Source organism: Lipophrys pholis (genome assembly GCF_963383615.2).
Source record: "Lipophrys pholis genome assembly, chromosome: 2".
Taxonomy (NCBI): domain Eukaryota; kingdom Metazoa; phylum Chordata; class Actinopteri; order Blenniiformes; family Blenniidae; genus Lipophrys; species Lipophrys pholis.
The window spans coordinates 39,442,741-39,462,934 of record NC_137636.1 but is presented as its reverse complement, the minus strand read 5'-3'; the positions used below and the strand labels follow the sequence as shown (position 1 = coordinate 39,462,934).

At 48.6% G+C, this 20,194-nt stretch overlaps 2 protein-coding genes across 4 annotated transcripts in view; one reads left to right on the top strand and one right to left on the bottom strand.

The window, feature by feature from the left end:
* Positions 1-13,714, top strand: part of pacsin3 (protein kinase C and casein kinase substrate in neurons 3) — a 55,763-nt gene extending 42,049 nt beyond the window's left edge. The window contains exons 9-11 of one of the 3 annotated variants that reach the window (XR_013936454.1): positions 4,580-4,746; positions 10,799-12,186; positions 12,302-13,713. Coding sequence is in view for 2 of the 3 variants with exons in the window: in XM_080491181.1 (XP_080347307.1) it covers positions 4,580-4,746; positions 10,799-10,914 (283 nt within the window). In the remaining variant the exon portion in view is untranslated. Of the gene's footprint in view, positions 1-4,579; positions 4,747-10,798 lie in introns of all 3 variants that reach the window. The other 2 variants (XM_080491181.1, XM_080491182.1) reach the window with 2 other exon arrangements.
* Positions 13,715-15,737: 2,023 nt separating this feature from the next.
* The window catches only part of LOC308106576 (Golgi apparatus protein 1-like), a gene marked incomplete at its 5' end in the record, with an annotated part of 71,405 nt that continues 66,948 nt past the window's right edge, over positions 15,738-20,194 (bottom strand). Inside the window, 3 exons of the mRNA XM_080458406.1 lie at positions 15,738-16,051; positions 16,226-16,332; positions 17,666-17,786. Coding sequence (XP_080314532.1) covers positions 15,884-16,051; positions 16,226-16,332; positions 17,666-17,786 — 396 coding nt within the window. The 3' untranslated portion in view covers positions 15,738-15,883. The remainder of the gene's footprint in view (positions 16,052-16,225; positions 16,333-17,665; positions 17,787-20,194) is intronic.

The window sequence follows — 20,194 nt, the reverse complement described above, 5'->3', positions numbered from 1 at the left end:
AGGAGGCTGGCTGCTCACAGAGCGCTGGGTCCACAAACCCTCCAGCTCAGGAGGCTGGCTGCTCACAGAGCGCTGGGTCCACAAACCCTCCAGCTCAGGAGGCTGGCTGCTCACAGAGCGCTGGGTCCAAGCATGGCAATGGAAAGTCTAGTGGAAGGGCAAAATGTGGCACCAGGGAAAGAGATGACCGTGGACTTCAGCGGATTATCAAACAGAGAAGATTCAAGAATCTGGCAGAGTTCCAGAAAGAGTGGAAAGAAGCAGGAGGCACAGCTTCAGAAACCTCTACATTCAGAACCATCTGGGAGATGAGCTCCAACTGTGGGGTTCCTCGGGTCAAGCCCCTTCTGAGCCTGAGCCAACAGAGGAAGAGTCTCAACTGGGCCAAGGAGAAGAAGGACTGGACTGCTGGCCAGTGGTCCAAGGTCCTCTTTTCCCTTGAAAGTAAAGTGTGCCTTTCATTGGGGAATCAAGGTCCAAGACGGGTGAGGAACAGAACCCAGGCTGCTTGAGGTCAAGAGTGAAATCTCTACAGTCAGTCATGGTTTGGAGTGCAATGCAATAAACTCTGCTTTCTTAAATCCAAGGTCACCGCAACATTCCAGCAGAATGTTTTCCAGGACTTCATGATTCCTTCTGCTGAGGATCTGTATGGAGGTGCAGAGTTCCTCTTCCAGCAGGACCTGACCCCTGACCCCTGACCCCTGACCCCTGACCCCTGCCCCTTGCCCCTGGCCCTGCCCCTTGCCCCTGGCCCTGCCCCTTGCCCCTGGCCCTGCCCCTGACCCCTGCCCCTGCCCCTGCCCCTGCCCCTGCCCCTGCCGCCAGAAGCACCTAAACCTGCTTTGATGCCCCCGTGCCATCACAGTACTTGACTGGCCAGACCTGAAGCCCCCTGAGACCCTCTGGGGTATTATGGAGAGGAAAATGAGGCCACCAGACCCAACAACACAGAAGAGCTGACAGCGAGCATCAAGGAAATCTGGGCTTCCATCCCTCCCGGGCAATGCCACAGGCTGACTGCCTCAATGCCACAGGCTGACTGCCTCAATGCCACAGGCTGACTGCCTCAATGCCACAGGCTGACTGCCTCAATGCCACAGGCTGACTGCCTCAATGCCACAGGCTGACTGCCTCAATGCCACAGGCTGACTGCCTCAATGCCACAGGCTGATAGGCCTCAATGCCACAGGCTGACGGCCTCAATGCCACAGGCTGATAGGCCTCAATGCCACAGGCTGACGGCCTCAATGCCACAGGCCGACTGCCTCAATGCCACAGGCCGACTGCCTCAATGCCACAGGCTGACTGCCTCAATGCCACGGCGCATCCAGGCAGTGATGAAGGCAAAGGGATTCCAACAAGTATTGAAGACTGACATATCGTTTGGAAAGTTCCATATTTTGATTGAGTTCATGTGATTCTAATTTCTTTCCTTTTTTTCCTGAAAAAAGTGAAGTAAATGGTGGTTCTCTTCACAGTGTTCTAACTGTTTGAATTCCTGTTTTCATGAGTCTTATGAGCTGGAAGCCCAAATTCTGACAAAATAAACAAATAAATACTAGAAATTGTTTGAAAGGAGGGTTCTGAATCTGTACTCTATGAAAGTTAAACTTTTTGAATGGCATTATGGAAATAAATCCACTTTTCCATGATATTCTGGTTTTTTGAAAGGGCCTGTATATGAAGACTTCTCTGAGGTTTGACTCTGAGTTTTGTGGAACATTTACGTCAGTAACTCCTGAAAGAAGAGAAAAGAGACAAACGGGTGGATGTTCACTCTTCAGAGACTTCACCTGGATCCAAAGTCAAACCTCAGCAGCTTCTCTTTCTCCAGAGGGGGTTGTGTCAGAACGCTGCTGGGTTAACGCCGAGGCTGCCTGACGCTTCTGTAAAGTGTTAAAGCCACTAACTCTAACAAAGTGCATCACCATGGCAACAGAAATAAAGAGAAATGAACCCATTGTGAGTGGACTCACGTATTACAGTCCAAATAAGTCCAAAGCAGAATCAGTCGTGAGTTTTTCTATACTAGTGGGACTGCAGGCTGGGAGTGGGAGGCTTCATCAGAACAAGGAATAACATGTAAGGTTCATGGTTAAGGTTCATGGTTAAGGTTCATGGTTAAGGTTCATGGTTAAGGTTCATGGTTAAGGTTCATGGTTAAGGTTCATGGTTAAGGTTCATGGTTAAGGTTCATGGTTAAGGTTAATGGTTAAGGTTCATGGTTAAGGTTAATGGGTTAAGGTTCATGGTTAAGGTTCATGGTTAAGGTTAATGGTTAAGGTTAATGGTTAAGGTTCATGGTTAAGGTTAATGGGTTAAGGTTAATGGTTAAGGTTCATGGTTAAGGTTCATGGTTAAGGTTAATGGTTAAGGTTCATGGTTAAGGTTCATGGTTAAGGTTCATGGTTAAGGTTCATGGTTAAGGTTAATGGGTTAAGGTTAATGGGTTAAGGTTAATGGTTAAGGTTCATGGTTAAGGTTCATGGTTAAGGTTCATGGTTAAGGTTAATGGTTAAGGTTAATGGTTAAGGTTAATGGTTAAGGTTCATGGTTAAGGTTAATGGGTTAAGGTTAATGGTTAAGGTTAATGGTTAAGGTTAATGGTTAAGGTTCATGGTTAAGGTTCATGGTTAAGGTTAATGGGTTAAGGTTAATGGTTAAGGTTCATGGTTAAGGTTAATGGTTAAGGTTAATGGTTAAGGTTAATGGTTAAGGTTCATGGTTAAGGTTCATGGGTTAAGGTTAATGGTTAAGGTTCATGGGTTAAGGTTAATGGTTAAGGTTAATGGTTAAGGTTCATGGTTAAGGTTCATGGTTAAGGTTAATGGGTTAAGGTTAATGGTTAAGGTTCATGGTTAAGGTTAATGGTTAAGGTTAATGGTTAAGGTTCATGGTTAAGGTTAATGGGTTAAGGTTAATGGTTAAGGTTCATGGTTAAGGTTAATGGTTAAGGTTCATGGTTAAGGTTAATGGGTTAAGGTTAATGGTTAAGGTTCATGGTTAAGGTTAATGGTTAAGGTTCATGGTTAAGGTTCATGGTTAAGGTTAATGCAGGTTTGTAGTTCACAGGAATGATGTAAATCTATAATGTGCTGAGATGAATGAAAACACCATGGGCACAAAGATTCAAGACCTCCAGCTGAGATGTTCTGAGGTTGTTCAGGTTACCAGCTCAGAGTTGTTCTAATCAGAGTCACTGCAGTTTAGGTCTAGTTTAAACCTAGTAAGATCTAGTTTAATGGCAGCAAACATGACAAAGTCCTTTACCCAAAAGACCTGAATGCACTGAAGGAGCATGCAGTCCGGCGTCCTCCAGCCTGTTGGGAGTATTCTGGCTCCTCGGCTCGGTATCAGTTACTCTTTTAACTTCAGTAACTATTTCTTTCACTGACTGAACTCTCCCTGTGTGTCGGTTTTATTTGTCCATCTCTTCTCCTGGTGTCTGTCTTATTCGTCCTCGGCCGCTCTAACAGCACCAGTCATTTAAAGACACTTCCTCGGACTTGATCCAGTCTTGTTGCTTGTTTCTGAGAGGAAAAGCTTCCAGGTGGAACTTGATCAACTTCACTCAGTCCCAGTGATGAAGACTGGTACGCAAAGGACTTAGGTTGGATAATTGACCTCAAATTGAAGTCCAGCAATTCAGGTGCCCAGATTGGCAAATCACATTTCATTTTGTTTAGTCAGCAGGATTTATGCATAATGAGAAAATACAGCAACAGGAATATTGAAATTACTCCGACACTGCATGTATTTCCAAAGTAGTTTGGTGCATTTGGGTAAAAACAGTCCAGATGTGTTTGATTCGGTTGTTTGTATCCGAGAGAAGAATCCTGTTTTCTCTTGTTTAACAAGATGAAGGGTTTCCAGACGTCGTCCAGAAAACGTCCGAGCAGCTTGAGAGATTTCACAGCCAGGAACCAATCACAAGAGACTGTCTTTAACCAATCATAGCACAGGATACGGCGATGACTGACTCCACCCACTTTAAGTTCTTCTTTGCTCCAGCAGAGAAGTGGGAAATCCTGCTACAGCATCACTTTCATCACCGTTTCACTGAACCTGTAATGAAGTGAAGCTGTGTCTGTCAGAGGGACATGGACGTGTCTGTCAGAGGGACATGGACGTGTCTGTCAGAGGGACATGGACGTGTCTGTCAGAGGGACATGGACGTGTCTCACACTGTGTGCAGCAAAGTCCTCAAAGGTTCAGAGCTGAGCTGCTGCAGTCAAACTAACTAAACAACTTTTCTTAGGCTCACCTTGTTCAGTTGTCTGTACCAGCGGGACGCTCTGGCGTCTGGACGCTCTGGCGTCTGGACGCTCTGGCGTCGGGATGCCGGGACGCTCTGGCGTCCGGACGCTCTGGCGTCCGGACGCTGGTTTCTGAATGAAGTTCTTTCCTTCCTGCTGCTGCTCCACTTCTGGACCAGGCATTCTAGTTTCATAGTTCTATTGTGTGTGTCCCTCTTTGTCCCACTGCTCCTCCACTCCTCATTTTCACAGAGCAGCTCAGCTGCTGATCTGTTGTCGCTCTGAGGTCCTGTAACCACAAACCTCCTCTGGCTCCTCAGGGTGAAGGATTATTCCTCCGACTGGTCGGACGAGGACGGTCCTAAGAAGGTGCTCAATGGTGTAGGGGAGGACGAGGACGAGGAGGAGCAGCAGGTAGAGGGGGTGCGAGTCCGAGCACTCTATGATTACACGAGCCAGGAGGACGATGAGCTGAGCTTTAAAGCAGGTATTAACCCGGACTAATGCTTCCTTCACACACAGGCAGACCTCATCACTGCTCAATATGTTGTCCAACTATTTAAGCCTATAAGAGCTGCTGTCTCTCTGTCCTCTCAGTGGGACAGAGAGACAGCAGCTCTGCAGCGCCACTACTTCCTATCAAGCCCATTCCATCATACTAATCAGTCGTGGAATGAGATTACACTGTGGGGGGTATCATTCATAACGCCTATCTACTTCTATCAAACTTTTTTTTTTTTCTTTTTTTTTTCTTTCCCCCTTGTCCTGTTCGGCAGCTTGGGCCAACAATATGATGTGATCTAGAACCTTCGGAGTCAGAACAGTTTTTGGTCTTGCAACAGGGAGAGACCTGGAGTCTCCTCCTGTTGCCTTCTCCGTCAGAAGATGGCATGGCTGCCGTACACGACCGGGGGGGAACGCTCAAAGAGAGAGAGAAGAGAAAAGAGAGAAAAAGGTTGAGGGGGGAGGGGTGAGGGGGGAGGGGGGAGGGGGTAGGGGGGTAGGGGGATAACATACAATATCCTTGTTGTGCTACATATATTATTTGCAGTTATCACACTGATCCAAATATTTTCCAACTGTTTTTGGATTAAACCAGCCTGAGCAGCTCTATCTAGACAGTAACATGATTTCTTAGATTAACCAGCCTGAGCTGCTCTATCTAGACAGTTAGATGATTTCTTAGATTAACCAGCCTGAGCTGCTCTATCTAGACAGTTAGATGATTTCTTAGATTAACCAGCCTGAGCAGCTCTATCTAGACAGTAATGTGAAGCAGGAACATGAATTAACAAAGAAGCAACAACAAAAGAGGAACATGATTTTGAGAGTTTGAGCAAATGATGACGGAGAACAAGCAACTTCAGAAGCACCTTTAGTGAGGAGTGGAAGTGTGTGTGTGTGTGTGTGTGTGTGTGTGTGTGTGTGTGTGTGTGTGTGTGTGTGTGTGTGTGTGTGTGTGTGTGTGTGTGTGTGTGTGTGTGTGTGTGTGTGTGTGTGTGTGTGTGTGTGTGTGTGTGTGTGTGTGTGTGTGTGTGTGTGTGTGTCCACTGGGTGGGACCGGAACTGCTGTGGGGGGACCCGTGGCGACACCCCGGGGTCCGAGGCCATCGGGCCCGGACACCGCCACCCCGGCAGACGGAAGCCCCCCAGGCCCGGGGAGACCCCAGAGAACCACCCCAGAGAGCCACGCCCCCGCCCAAAAAGCACCAGGCGGAGAATGCAGAGAGGAATCTATCAAACATGATTGAAAAGGAGCTTCAGAACTATTAACTCCTGAATCATGGAGTATTTATTGATTAAGTTACAACTTAGAACCTGAGTACTTTGACCTTCACAGCTGTTTTAATGACGTCGGAGTTTTGATTGAAATAAAACTGGTTTGGTCCAGTTTTCTATCAGGATGAAGAGTCTGTGGTGCCTCTTCAATAACATGAACACACACACACACACACACACACACACACACACACACACACACACACACACACACACACACACACACACACACACACACACACACACACACACACACACACACACACACACACACACACCAGCTTCTAGTCGGAGTCCTATAGATGAACGTTGATGTTCCAAAGTAAAAACAAAGATGTGGTTCAGAAGCTCAGGACCTCAAGAACCCTTCCTCAAGCAGAGACGTGGTGCCGTTAGTTTTTACTGAAGCTGTGGGTCTGGTCTGGTCTGGTCTGGTCTGGTCTGGAGGCGTCCTGCACTGAAGTCTGAACTCAGATAGTCAACAAGGAACGGCACTTCCTTCAAAGATCAATCAATCAGAAATCCCTCACTCTGATTGGAGCCTGGTTTGGGGCTAGGGGTTTGGGACCAGGGGTTTGGGGCCAGGGGTTTGGGGCCAGGGGTTTGGGGTTTGGGGTTAGGGGTTTGGGGCTAGGGGTTTGGGGCCGGGGGTTTGGGGCCGGGGGTTTGGGGCTAGGGGTTTGGGACCAGGGGTTTGGGGCCAGGGGTTTGGGGCCAGGGGTTTGGGGTTTGGGGTTAGGGGTTTGGGGCTAGGGGTTTGGGGCCGGGGGTTTGGGGCCGGGGGTTTGGGGCTAGGGGTTTGGGGTTTGGGGCTAGGGGTTTGGGGCTAGGGGTTTGGGACCAGGGGTTTGGGGCCAGGGGTTTGGGGCCAGGGGTTTGGGGCCAGGGGTTTGGGGCTAGGGGTTTGGGGCCAGGGGTTTGGGGCCAGGGGTTTGGGGTTTGGGGTTAGGGGTTTGGGGCTAGGGGTTTGGGGCCGGGGGTTTGGGGCCAGGGGTTTGGGGCTAGGGGTTTGGGGCCGGGGGTTTGGGGCTAGGGGTTTGGGGTTTGGGGCTAGGGGTTTGGGGTTTGGGGCTAGGGGTTTGGGGCTAGGGGTTTGGGGCCAGGGGTTTGGGGCTAGGGGTTTGGGACCAGGGGTTTGGGACCAGGGGTTTGGGGCCAGGGGTTTGGGGCTAGGGGTTTGGGGCCAGGGGTTTGGGGCTAGGGGTTTGGGGCCGGGGGCTAGGGGGTCGGGGGCCGGGGGCCAGGGGAATTTGCGATATGAAGCTGCTTTGTCCCTGTGACCAAAACCGAAGCGACGTTATTACACCTGTTTACCGGTGTTACCTGTTCTCCAGCTGCCGTTTGTGAGCCGAGGCTTTACTTCCCTCTCTGGAGTAAAAACTGAGCTTCAGTAAATATTGATCCGCCTCACAGAAGCTTCTCAATGCAAATCAAACCGACTCTCCTGTTGACCTGAAGCTATTAAAATACTTCAAAGTATTAAAATACTTCAGTTATCAGAGGGAAGTGGTTTCACTCTCACAGGAAGGGAAGTCAGGTTCTCCAACAGAACAGAACTAAATGTGTGTGTTTGCATCTTGGAGGATGGTTCTAGGTTCTAGGTTCTCGTCACTACGTTTCCTTCATGCTCTGCAGTTTTCATGTTGTGGTCGTGCCACGCTGTTATTATAGAACTAAACTCCTGTTTACCGAAGGCGGAGAGCCTCTAGAATCCTGAAATAACTCGGTCCTCCTGACGGCGTCAGGAAAAATGGCCGCTGTCTGCTGCTGTCAGCGTCTCACCTTCAGAATAAAAGCGTCCAGATTTCAGAGCTTCTCCAGTCAGCTTAGCTGAAGGAATCAGAACCTGCTGGTTACTGCTGTTTTACTGATGGTTACTGTTGGTTACTGATGGTTACTGTTGGTTACTGATGGTTACTGTTGGTTACTGCTGGTTACTGCTGTTTTACTGATGGTTACTGTTGGTTACTGATGGTTACTGTTGGTTACTGCTGGTTACTGCGGGTTTACTGATGGTTACTGCTATTTTACTGCTGGTTTATTGATGGTTACTGCTATTTTACTGATGGTTACTGCTGGTTCACTACTGTTTACTGCTGGTTTACTCACGGTTACTGCTGTTTTACTGCTCGTTCTCTGCTGGTTACTGCTGGTTTACTGCTGGTTTACTCACGGTTACTGCTGGTTTACTGATGTTACTACTGGTTTACTGATGGTTACTGCGGGTTTACTGCTGGTTCACTACTGTTTACTGCTGGTTTATTGATAGTTACTGCTGGTTACTGCTGGTTACTGCGTTTCCATGATACAGAATAGCAGCAGAGCCCTCTGGTGTTTTATTGTGACACCGTGACGCTGCACACAGTCGCAGAGGAAACGAGGTTAATGGGACCACAGAGGGACGGGACCGAACCAGGACCAGATCCCTGACGAACCCAGAAAGGGGGCCTGGCCCAGTTCCTACATCCCTCCTTGCCCTCGCCACTCAGCTATTGAGGCTCATTTCACTCTGAGACCACTTCTGCAAATTACTCTGAACATTGATAGGAGAGTATTTATGCACTACAAAAATAAAAATAAAAAAAACACCCGTTTTATTGAATACTACTGCTTTCCCTGGGTTAATATGAAGATTAAGAGTTTCACCTATGAAGTTGCTGTTTTTTAAGTTAAAATTACTTTCATTAATAAAACTACTGTTATTGCAGCGCTGCTGTGTTAAATCAGCTGATTCACTCAAGTTGAGCTGAAGTTTGGTTGGTTAGTTTCATAAACATGCTTCATCATCTGGACGGTAGCCGAGATGAAGAACAACAAGCTGCAACTCTTAAAGGAGAAGAAACGTTTATTAAAGGCTGCTAACATTACGTACATCCATTACATCACTGTCTGAGGACATTCTAGTGGACAGACCAAGTTATTGACTCTCAAAATAAAAGTACCAAGTTGGATTGTTATTACGGTGACTGTCAAAATAAAAGTACCAAGTTAGATTGTTATTATGGTGACTGTCAAAATAAAAGTACCAAGTTGGATTGTTATTACGGTGACTGTCAAAATAAAAGTACCAAGTTAGAGTGTTATTATGGTGACTGTCAAAATAAAAGTACCAAGTTGGATTGTTATTACAGTGACAGTCACAGACAGTCAAAATAAAAGTACCAAGTCCAGGAGAATATGTACTTTGTGTCGTGACGCCAAGGAGGAAACTTTGTTCTGTTTTGCTCTACTGAGCATGTGCAGAACTACTAGAACTACCAACATGGTGACCAGAAGCAGAATTTCAGAAAAGTTGCGTTTTTCTCCGTTTCCACAGAGACGAAGTTGGAGCGTTTTCAAAGAGTCATTTTTCCAGTGGATCCGGGCGCCGTTGTCGTGTGAACAGTTTGGATGTTGATGGGACAGTTTGGATTGGGGACAGTTTGGATTGGGGACAGTTTGGATGTTGATTGGACAGTTTGGATGTTGATTGGACAGTTTGGATGTTGATTGGACAGTTTGGATTTGGGACCGTTTGGATGTTGATTGGACAGTTTGGATTTGGGACCGTTTGGATTTGGGACAGTTTGGATTTGGGACAGTTTGGATTTGGGACAGTTTGGATGTTGATTGGACAGTTTGGATTTGGGACCGTTTGGATGTTGATTGGACAGTTTGGATTTGGGACCGTTTGGATTGGGGACAGTTTGGCTTTGGGGACAGTTTGGAGTTGGGACAGTTTGGCTTGGGACCGTTTGGCTTGGGGACAGTTTGGATTAGGGACAGTTTGGATTGGGGACCGTTTGGCTTGGGGACAGTTTGGCTTGGGGACAGTTAGGCTTGGGGACCGTTTGGATTGGGGACAGTTTGGATTTGGGACTGTTTGGCTTGGGGACCGTTTGGATTGGGGACAGTTTGCCTCGGGACCGTTTGGCTTGGGGACCGTTTGGATTGGGGACAGTTTGGCTTGGGCATAGTTTGGATTAGGGACAGTTTGGCTTGGGGACCGTTTGGATTGGGGACAGTTTGGATTTGGGACAGTTTGGCTTGGGGACAGTTTGCCTCAGGACCGTTTGGGTTGGGGACCGTTTGGCTTGGGGACCGTTTGGATTGGGGACAGTTTGGTTTGGGGGACAGTTTGGATTGGGGACAGTTTGCCTTGGGGACAGTTTGGATTAGGGACAGTTTGGATTGGGGACAGTTTGCCTTGGGGACAGTTTGCCTTGGGGACAGTTTGGATTAGGGACAGTTTGGATTGGGGACAGTTTGGATTAGGGACCGTTTGCCTTGGGGACAGTTTGCCTTGGGGACAGTTTGGATTAGGGACAGTTTGGATTAGGGACCGTTTGCCTTCGGGACCGTTTGCCTTGGGGACAGTTTGGATTGGGGACAGTTTGGTTTGGGGGACAGTTTGCCTTGGGGACAGTTTGGATTGGGGACAGTTTGGTTTGGGGACAGTTTGCCTTGGGGACAGTTTGGATTAGGGACAGTTTGGATTGGGGACAGTTTGGATTAGGGACAGTTTGGATTGGGGACTGTTTGCCTTGGGGACAGTTTGCCTTGGGGACAGTTTGGATTAGGGACAGTTGCTCATTCCAGTTTTCTTTGGACTGTTTATTTTCTATGTCTTTTCCTTTGTCTGTTGTCAGTGTGAGAGCAGCTCTTTGGCTCCCTGAGGTTGTTCACAGTGATGTTATGTTGATTTCTTTGTTTTGGACTGTAAACGTTCCAGGTTGTTTGTTTCTCGGTCCTGACGTGTCCCTCTGTGCTGCCCCCTGCAGGTGAGGAGATGCTGAAGCTGGGGGAGGAGGACGAGCAGGGCTGGTGTAAAGGGCAGCTGAGCGGCGGCAGGATCGGCCTCTACCCTGCCAACTACGTCCAGGTCGTTGAGTGCTGATGCCCCGCCCCCTCCGCCCACACTCGAGATGCCAGGACCAATCAGAAGCTGCCAGTGCTCACATGTCACATACAAGCTTTTATTTTCACATTTTTTTGAAGCTCGTCACTTTTACCTAATTTTTGAGCTCCGTGTTTGAGAATCAGTTCATCTATAGCCCCACCCCCCTTTCTTTTATTTTGAAAGCCTGAGGCCAACAGTCGTGTCTCTGGAAGAAGCTTAAATCCCACAAAGCGCCAACATAATCCAGGTAGAAGATTATGGTCGAACTGTGGATTCCAGTTGAATCACTTGTTTTCCTGCGTTTCCTTCAATCAGTACATCCCAAACCTGGTTCACTGAGGGTCTTAATGACTCACCTGGTTCACTGAGGGTCTTAATGACTCACCTGGTTCACTGAGGGTCTTAATGAATCACCTGGTTCATTGAGGGTCTTAATGAATCACCTGGTTCATTGAGGGTCTTAATGACTCACCTGGTTCATTGAGGGTCTTAATGACTCACCTGGTTCACTGAGGGTCTTAATGAATCACCTGGTTCACTGAGGGTCTTAATGACTCACCTGGTTCATTGAGGGTCTTAATGACTCACCTGGTTCATTGAGGGTCTTAATGACTCACCTGGTTCACTGAGGGTCTTAATGACTCACCTGGTTCATTGAGGGTCTTAATGAATCACCTGGTTCATTGAGGGTCTTAATGACTCACCTGGTTCACTGAGGGTCTTAATGACTCACCTGGTTCACTGAGGGTCTTAATGAATCACCTGGTTCACTGAGGGTCTTAATGACTCACCTGGTTCACTGAGGGTCTTAATGACTCACCTGGTTCATTGAGGGTCTTAATGACTCACCTGGTTCACTGAGGGTCTTAATGACTCACCTGGTTCACCGAGGGTCTTAATGAATCACCTGGTTCACTGAGGGTCTTAATGAATCACCTGGTTCATTGAGGGTCTTAATGACTCACCTGGTTCACTGAGGGTCTTAATGACTCACCTGGTTCATTGAGGGTCTTAATGACTCACCTGGTTCACTGAGGGTCTTAATGACTCACCTGGTTCACCGAGGGTCTTAATGACTCACCTGGTTCACCGAGGGTCTTAATGACTCACCTGGTTCACTGAGGGTCTTAATGAATCACCTGGTTCACTGAGGGTCTTAATGAATCACCTGGTTCACTGAGGGTCTTAATGAATCACCTGGTTCACTGAGGGTCTTAATGAATCACCTGGTTCATTGAGGGTCTTAATGACTCACCTGGTTCACTGAGGGTCTTAATGACTCACCTGGTTCATTGAGGGTCTTAATGACTCACCTGGTTCACTGAGGGTCTTAATGACTCACCTGGTTCACCGAGGGTCTTAATGAATCACCTGGTTCACTGAGGGTCTTAATGACTCACCTGGTTCACTGAGGGTCTTAATGAATCACCTGGTTCACTGAGGGTCTTAATGACTCACCTGGTTCACTGAGGGTCTTAATGACTCACCTGGTTCACTGAGGGTCTTAATGAATCACCTGGTTCACTGAGGGTCTTAATGAATCACCTGGTTCATTGAGGGTCTTAATGACTCACCTGGTTCACTGAGGGTCTTAATGACTCACCTGGTTCACTGAGGGTCTTAATGACTCACCTGGTTCATTGAGGGTCTTAATGACTCACCTGGTTCACTGAGGGTCTTAATGAATCACCTGGTTCACTGAGGGTCTTAATGACTCACCTGGTTCATTGAGGGTCTTAATGAATCACCTGGTTCACTGAGGCTCTTAATGACTCACCTGGTTCACTGAGGGTCTTAATGACTCACCTGGTTCATTGAGGGTCTTAATGACTCACCTGGTTCACTGAGGGTCTTAATGACTCACCTGGTTCACTGAGGGTCTTAATGACTCACCTGGTTCATTGAGGGTCTTAATGACTCACCTGGTTCACTGAGGGTCTTAATGACTCACCTGGTTCACTGACTTCTCTGATCAAACCTGACTGAACCATGGGAGTTTTGTTGTGTTCAGGCTTTATGTTGAAGTGAATTAAAGCCCTGCAGCTTCTGGCTTCTATCTTTAAATATCGAGGAGCAATAAATGAAAACCTAAATCACATTTTTAATTCTTTTCATTTAGAAGTAAGAAGTTAATCAGAGTCACATTAGTCCTTTAATGGAGAAGTTGAGATTTTCTTTGAAAGAAATTTCCCTTTTTTCTGTTTTGTTTTGTGCGAGGATCCCAGATCCCACTGACTGTCAGTGCCTTAGTTGACCCGACCAGGGGTCGCAGCGCCGCCCTGCTGGCGGATGGAGGGAATGTTCTGCCCCTCCTGGCTGTTTGTGACAAATAACAGGAGCAGTTCCAGTGCGCCCCCTGCTGTCGGACAGTAGAAGCCAGGCGGCTCGTCTTCTCGGCTGATTCTCCATATGGAGACGGGCAGTTGTTGCTCTTTTTCCTTTCCAACTTTTGTTGTTGTTCATTTTAGGGTTTGTCCTCCGTCATGGGTCTTCATGTCTCTGTCCCGCTTGGTGTCCCGCCTCATCAAACAAATCTTCTGTCGGTGGGTTTTTGTTTAGTTTTTTTTAGGGGATTTTGCAGGTTTTAAGTTTGCAGTTTGTTTGTGAGGAGGCTGAGCATTGCTCCTGCTAATGCTGACCGGCCAGGGGACAGCATTAATGCTGCTGCTGCTGCTGCTGCTGCTGCTGCTGCTGCTGCTGCTGCTGCTGCTGCTGCTGCTGCTGGACTTGCTTTCTTTGCAGGTTTATGTACAGAACTTAAAGTGGGAAGCAACAATAAAGGGCAGTGGGACCATTCCTCTGTTTGTCTTGTCCTTACTGTGGTCACACACACACACACACACACACACACACACACACACACACACACACACACACACACACACACACACACACACACACACACACACACACACACACACACACACACACACACACACACACACACACACACACACACACACACACACACACACACACACACACAGTGTCCACAGCTCCGTTCCGTCTCATTTGTGACTAAAGTTAATATAGTTATGCTGAATAATCAGTTCAGTGGATCTTTTCTCAAACAATTTAAATTCTATAAATAATCTTCGTGGGGAAATAAATGATTTACACGAGCAGTAAACATCTTATTGAATCTGCAGAAAAGGTTTAAGTCAGTTTAGTTAGTTTTAGTTCATTAAATAGCTTCAGACAAGTTTAAGAATGAAGAGAATTCCTCTGCTCGAGTTTTGATGCGTCTCCAGGAAGTAGGAAGTCTCCATTGAAGCGTAGGTATGAAAATCTGCAGACATTTTTATTAAATTGACAAATTTTGATCTGTACAGCAAAATCAAGCCTGTTGATAATCCGTCCGGTCTGGGTCGTCCAGGTGGAATCCTGAAGACTCAACGCCTCACTCGTCTCTACAACTGCAGAGAAAACTCCTTTTAAAGCCGAAGCTTCAGAGAACGACTGGGCTGAAGCAGAGAATCTGGTGGTTAAAAAAAGGAGAACAAAGGACGCCGGTCACCGCGCCGCGCCACGCCGCACAGCGCCGCGCCACGCCACACAGCGCAGCGCCACGCCACGCCGCACAGCGCCGCGCCACGCCACACAGCGCCGCGCCACGCCACGCCGCACAGCGCCGCGCCACGCCGCACAGCGCAGCGCCACGCCACGCCGCCCCTCCACTGCAGTGCAACTTAAATCTTCATCCTCCAAAACAAAACGTCATTTCGAGCTCAGGTCTTTGACAACAACAAACTTTTGCCTCGTTTCAGAGCTGATTTGTGTCTCTGGAGTTTTTTCTCATGCTGTCGTATTTTAGTCGGTTTAACTTTAAAATACTGAATGTTTGGAGCTCCTCCAGCTTTTCTTCCTCCTCTGGACTCTTCCAGTGTCGCTGCACAACGACGGACCGTTTGTAATTCTGAAGAGACGATTATTGTGGACACCTTTCTCCTGAAGGACACTTTAGATCAACACAGAGGTGAAGTGGACTCAAAGGGCCAGGGGGGGTTGAATTCCAGCCAGGGGGGGTTGACTGGGTCAGGTTCTACCAGGGAGGGGTGACTGGGTCAGGTTCTACCAGGGAGGGGTGACTGGGTCAGGTTCTACCAGGGAGGAATGACTGGGTCAGGTTCTACCAGGGAGGGGTGACTCGGTCAGGTTCTACCAGGGAGGGGTGACTGGGTCAGGTTCTACCAGGGAGGAATGACTGGGTCAGGTTCTACCAGGGAGGGGTGACTCGGTCAGGTTCTACCAGGGAGGGGTGACTGGGTCAGGTTCTACCAGGGAGGAATGACTGGGTCAGGTTCTACCAGGGAGGGGTGACTCGGTCAGGTTCTACCAGGGAGGCCACCACAGTGAAAGTAAAGTGAGTCAGAGGACATGTGATGAATCGGGTCAGGTCAGGTCCAGAGAAGAGACTGGATCAGCTGTGGCAGGATGTTGGTTCAGATCAACTCGGACCCTCCAGTCACTGGAAACGTTCAACAGGAATCTGAAAACCTGTTCTGAGCTCAATCAGCAGTTAATCAACAATAAATAATAAAAAACAAAACATCATTGAACTGCATCAGAACAGAAGAAACATTCTGGTTCGTGGATCAACTGCAGTCGGTCGTGGTGAGCTCCAGAGGGGGGGGGGTTCTACAACAGGAACACCTCACAGTTCTGCCTCTGCCCACCCCCACCGTCTAACACCCCACCCCAACCATCTAACACCCCCACCCCCCCCCCCCCCCCCCCCCCCTAACAACACCCCCCCCCCCCCCCCACCCCCCACCCCCACCCCCATCCAACCACCACCACCTAACCCCTGCCGGGGGGATCCAGTCTGGTTTCCCACATGGAGATCAGAGGGTTTGAGCTGGGGGGGTTGTGGGGGGGATCTGGTGTTGGCACTGTGCAGGTCGGCTGGTTAAAAATGGAGCAGCGGGAGGAGGAGGAGGAGGAGGAAGGTGGGGGTTCCTATCCTCTACCGATCCTTCAGTTCTCTGGTCACTCGCTTGGTGATGCGTCCGCACAGCAGCCCCACCAGGAAGAGGACGCTCACGCTCAGCGCCGTCATCAACAGGATGTAGTTCTTGGAGGGTGACGTCATCACCTGCACCGCCAGGTCCGAGAAACCCTCCGCTGGCGCCACCTGCAGGACAGACAGAGAACAGCTGCATTTCAGCCGGTCCACCTCCAATTAGACATGGATCTAATGTCTGTCTGTCTGTCTGTCTGTCTGTCTGTCTGTCTGTCTGTCCGTCCGTCCGTCCGTCCGTCCGTCCGTCCGTCCGTCCGTCCGTCCAACTTGTCCAGGTGTTTGTACCTTGGCAGCGTAGCTCCACATGTCGATACGATCCTGAAGTCTTTTCTTGCATTCGGGCTGCAGACGAACTCTCTTGTCCTGCAGCGCCTCCATGAGGCAGGACATCTCTGCAGGGTGACACACCAAGAGCTTCAGGAAACACTGGAACAGCATCACCACGGGGCAAATAAAGCCCCAACACAGAAAGGAGGGGCAATCAGCTGATGCTACAGCAGCTGAGGAGGCAGACTCAACCACAGTCTGAAGCTCCAGTCAGGGTTTTCCATCAATTATACACTGATTGGACGCGCTGCCAAAGACACGCTCATCACTGATTGGACGCGCTGCCAAAGACACGCTCATCACTGATTGGACGCGCTGCCAAAGACACGCTCATCACTGATTGGACGCGCTGCCAAAGACACGCTCATCACTGATTGGACACGCTGCCAAAGACACGCTCATCACTGATTGGACACGCTGCCAAAGACACGCTCATCACTGATTGGACACGCTGCCAAAGACACGCTCATCACTGATTGGACGCGCTGCCAAAGACACGCTCATCACTGATTGGACACGCTGCCAAAGACACGCTCATCACTGATTGGACACGCTGCCAAAGACACGCTCATCACTGATTGGACACGCTGCCAAAGACACGCTCATCACTGATTCAACTCGAGTTTAACCTTCATTACTTTGATGCGGAACGAGAATATCAGGTAATAGTTGATAAGCTGTAAACCAGCCACAATAGAACAACTAGAGCTACACTCGGTAGAGTGCCCATTAATCTAGAGCTACACTCGGTAGAGTGCCCATTAATCTAGAGCTACACTCGGTAGAGTGCAGAAATTTGTTAGCTGAACCAAGTTAGCAATGCTGGCATGATAGCCGTTAGCTCATATCAATGCTAACTAGCCTGTCAGGTAGCTCCGTCACTGTGAAACACTGAGCAGGGAGCGTCTCCATGGCAACAGACGCTGCTCTCCTTTGATCTCCATGAGGAGCCTCTCATCCTCTTTGTATGGGACAGTTTTCACTGTTTTCTGGGATTTATTCTGAAAGGGTTAAACGTTAACGTCCCAACATCTAATGGATGCTTGATGATTTCATGTCATTCAGCCGAGTAGCTTTTGTGAAAAGTTGCTAAAATACATGCATACATACATACAAACCATAAATAAATACACGCAGACAAAACAAAACCTTCTCGGCCAACTTCATTGGAAAAGGTCATTTGTGTTGAAAAGTTAAAAAAACACGGTCCTTCTGTCCAATCAGTGACGAGCCCTGCCGTCAGCAGCTATCTCACCTTTCCGTTGTGGATTTTGTCCTGTTTTGTGCTTCTGCTAGTATTTCACTTCCAGGCCACCATAGCATGTAGCACGTTGCCCCTGAAGTGAAATGAGTCTGCCCCCTGCTGTCGGGGTGGAGTACTGCTCCAGTGAGACTCACGTCGCCCCCGGCCTGGCGTGATGGCGGCACAGTGGTGCTTGAGGTCCAGAGCGCAGGCCGTGTGCAGCACCGGGTCCACGAAGATGTCGGCCTTGCTCTCCTTCAGCATGTTGAGAACCTCCTGCAGACAAGGAGCAGGGAACACTGAGCTGCCGAGAGAAGTCGTCTCCTTTCCCTGTTTCTCTAGAGAGAGAGAACGTTCCAGTCCTACAGTCGTCTCCTTTCCCTGTTTCTCTAGAGAGAGAGAATGTTCCAGTCCTACAGTCGTCTCCTTTCCCTGTTTCTCTAGAAAGAACGTTCCAGTCCTGCAGTCGTCTCCTTTCCCTGTTTCTCTAGAGAGAGAGAACGTTCCAGTCCTACAGTCGTCTCCTTTCCCTGTTTCTCTAGAGAGAGAGAACGTTCCAGTCCTACAGTCGTCTCCTTTCCCTGTTTCTCTAGAGAGAGAGAACGTTCCAGTCGTCTCATTTCCCTGTTTCTCTAGAGAGAGAGAATGTTCCAGTCCTACAGTCGTCTCCTTTCCCTGTTTCTCTAGAAAGAACGTTCCAGTCCTGCAGTCGCCTCCTTTCCCCGTTTCTCTAGAAAGAGAGAACGTTCCAGTCCTACAGTCGTCTCCTTTCCCTGTTTCTCTAGAGAGAGAGAACGTTCCAGTCCTACAGTCGTCTCCTTTCCCTGTTTCTCTAGAGAGACAGAACGTTCCAGTCCTGCAGTCGCCTCCTTTCCCTGTTTCTCTAGAAAGAACGTTCCAGTCCTGCAGTCGCCTCCTTTCCCTGTTTCTCTAGAAAGAAAGAACGTTCCAGTCCTACAGTCGTCTCCTTTCCCTGTTTCTCTAGAGAGAGAGAACGTTCCAGTCCTGCAGTCGTCTCCTTTCCGTGTTTCTCTAGAGAGAGAGAACGTTCCAGTCCTACAGTCGTCTCCTTTCCCTGTTTCTCTAGAAAGAAAGAACGTTCCAGTCCTACAGTCGTCTCCTTTCCCTGTTTCTCTAGAGAGAAAGAACGTTCCAGTCCTACAGTCGTCTCCTTTCCCTGTTTCTCTAGAGAGAGAGAACGTTCCAGTCCTACAGTCGTCTCCTTTCCCTGTTTCTCTAGAAAGAACGTTCCAGTCCTGCAGTCGCCTCCTTTCCCTGTTTCTCTAGAAAGAGAGAACGTTCCAGTCCTACAGTCGTCTCCTTTCCCTGTTTCTCTAGAGAGAGAGAACGTTCCAGTCCTACAGTCGTCTCCTTTCCCTGTTTCTCTAGAGAGAGAGAACGTTCCAGTCCTACAGTCGTCTCCTTTCCCTGTTTCTCTAGAGAGAGAGAACGTTCCAGTCCTACAGTCGTCTCCTTTCCCTGTTTCTCTAGAAAGAACGTTCCAGTCCTGCAGTCGCCTCCTTTCCCTGTTTCTCTAGAAAGAGAGAACGTTCCAGTCCTACAGTCGTCTCCTTTCCCTGTTTCTCTAGAAAGAACGTTCCAGTCCTACAGTCGTCTCCTTTCCCTGTTTCTCTAGAGAGAGAGAACGTTCCAGTCCTACAGTCGTCTCCTTTCCCTGTTTCTCTAGAGAGAGAGAACGTTCCAGTCCTACAGTCGTCTCCTTTCCCTGTTTCTCTAGAAAGAACGTTCCAGTCCTGCAGTCGCCTCCTTTCCCTGTTTCTCTAGAAAGAGAGAACGTTCCAGTCCTACAGTCGTCTCCTTTCCCTGTTTCTCTAGAAAGAACGTTCCAGTCCTACAGTCGTCTCCTTTCCCTGTTTCTCTAGAAAGAACGTTCCAGTCCTACAGTCGTCTCCTTTCCCTGTTTCTCTAGAAAGAACGTTCCAGTCCTACAGTCGTCTCCTTTCCCTGTTTCTCTAGAGAGAAAGAACGTTCCAGTCCTACAGTCGTCTCCTTTCCCTGTTTCTCTAGAGAGAGAGAACGTTCCAGTCCTACAGTCGTCTCCTTTCTCTGTTTCTCTACAGAGAGAGAACGTTCCAGTCCTACAGTCGTCTCCTTTCCCTGTTTCTCTAGAGAGAGAGAACGTTCCAGTCCTACAGTCGTCTCCTTTCCCTGTTTCTTTAGAAAGAAAGAATGTTCCAGTCCTGCAGTCGTCTCCTTTCCGTGTTTCTCTAGAGAGAGAGAACGTTCCAGTCCTACAGTCGTCTCCTTTCCCTGTTTGTCTAGAAAGAAAGAACGTTCCAGTCCTACAGTCGTCTCCTTTCCCTGTTTCTCTAGAGAGAAAGAACGTTCCAGTCCTACAGTCGTCTCCTTTCCCTGTTTCTCTAGAGAGAGAGAACGTTCCAGTCCTACAGTCGTCTCCTTTCCCTGTTTCTCTAGAAAGAACGTTCCAGTCCTGCAGTCGCCTCCTTTCCCTGTTTCTCTAGAAAGAGAGAACGTTCCAGTCCTACAGTCGTCTCCTTTCCCTGTTTCTCTAGAGAGAGAGAACGTTCCAGTCCTACAGTCGTCTCCTTTCCCTGTTTCTCTAGAGAAAGAGAACGTTCCAGTCCTACAGTCGTCTCCTTTCCCTGTTTCTCTAGAAAGAACGTTCCAGTCCTGCAGTCGCCTCCTTTCCCTGTTTCTCTAGA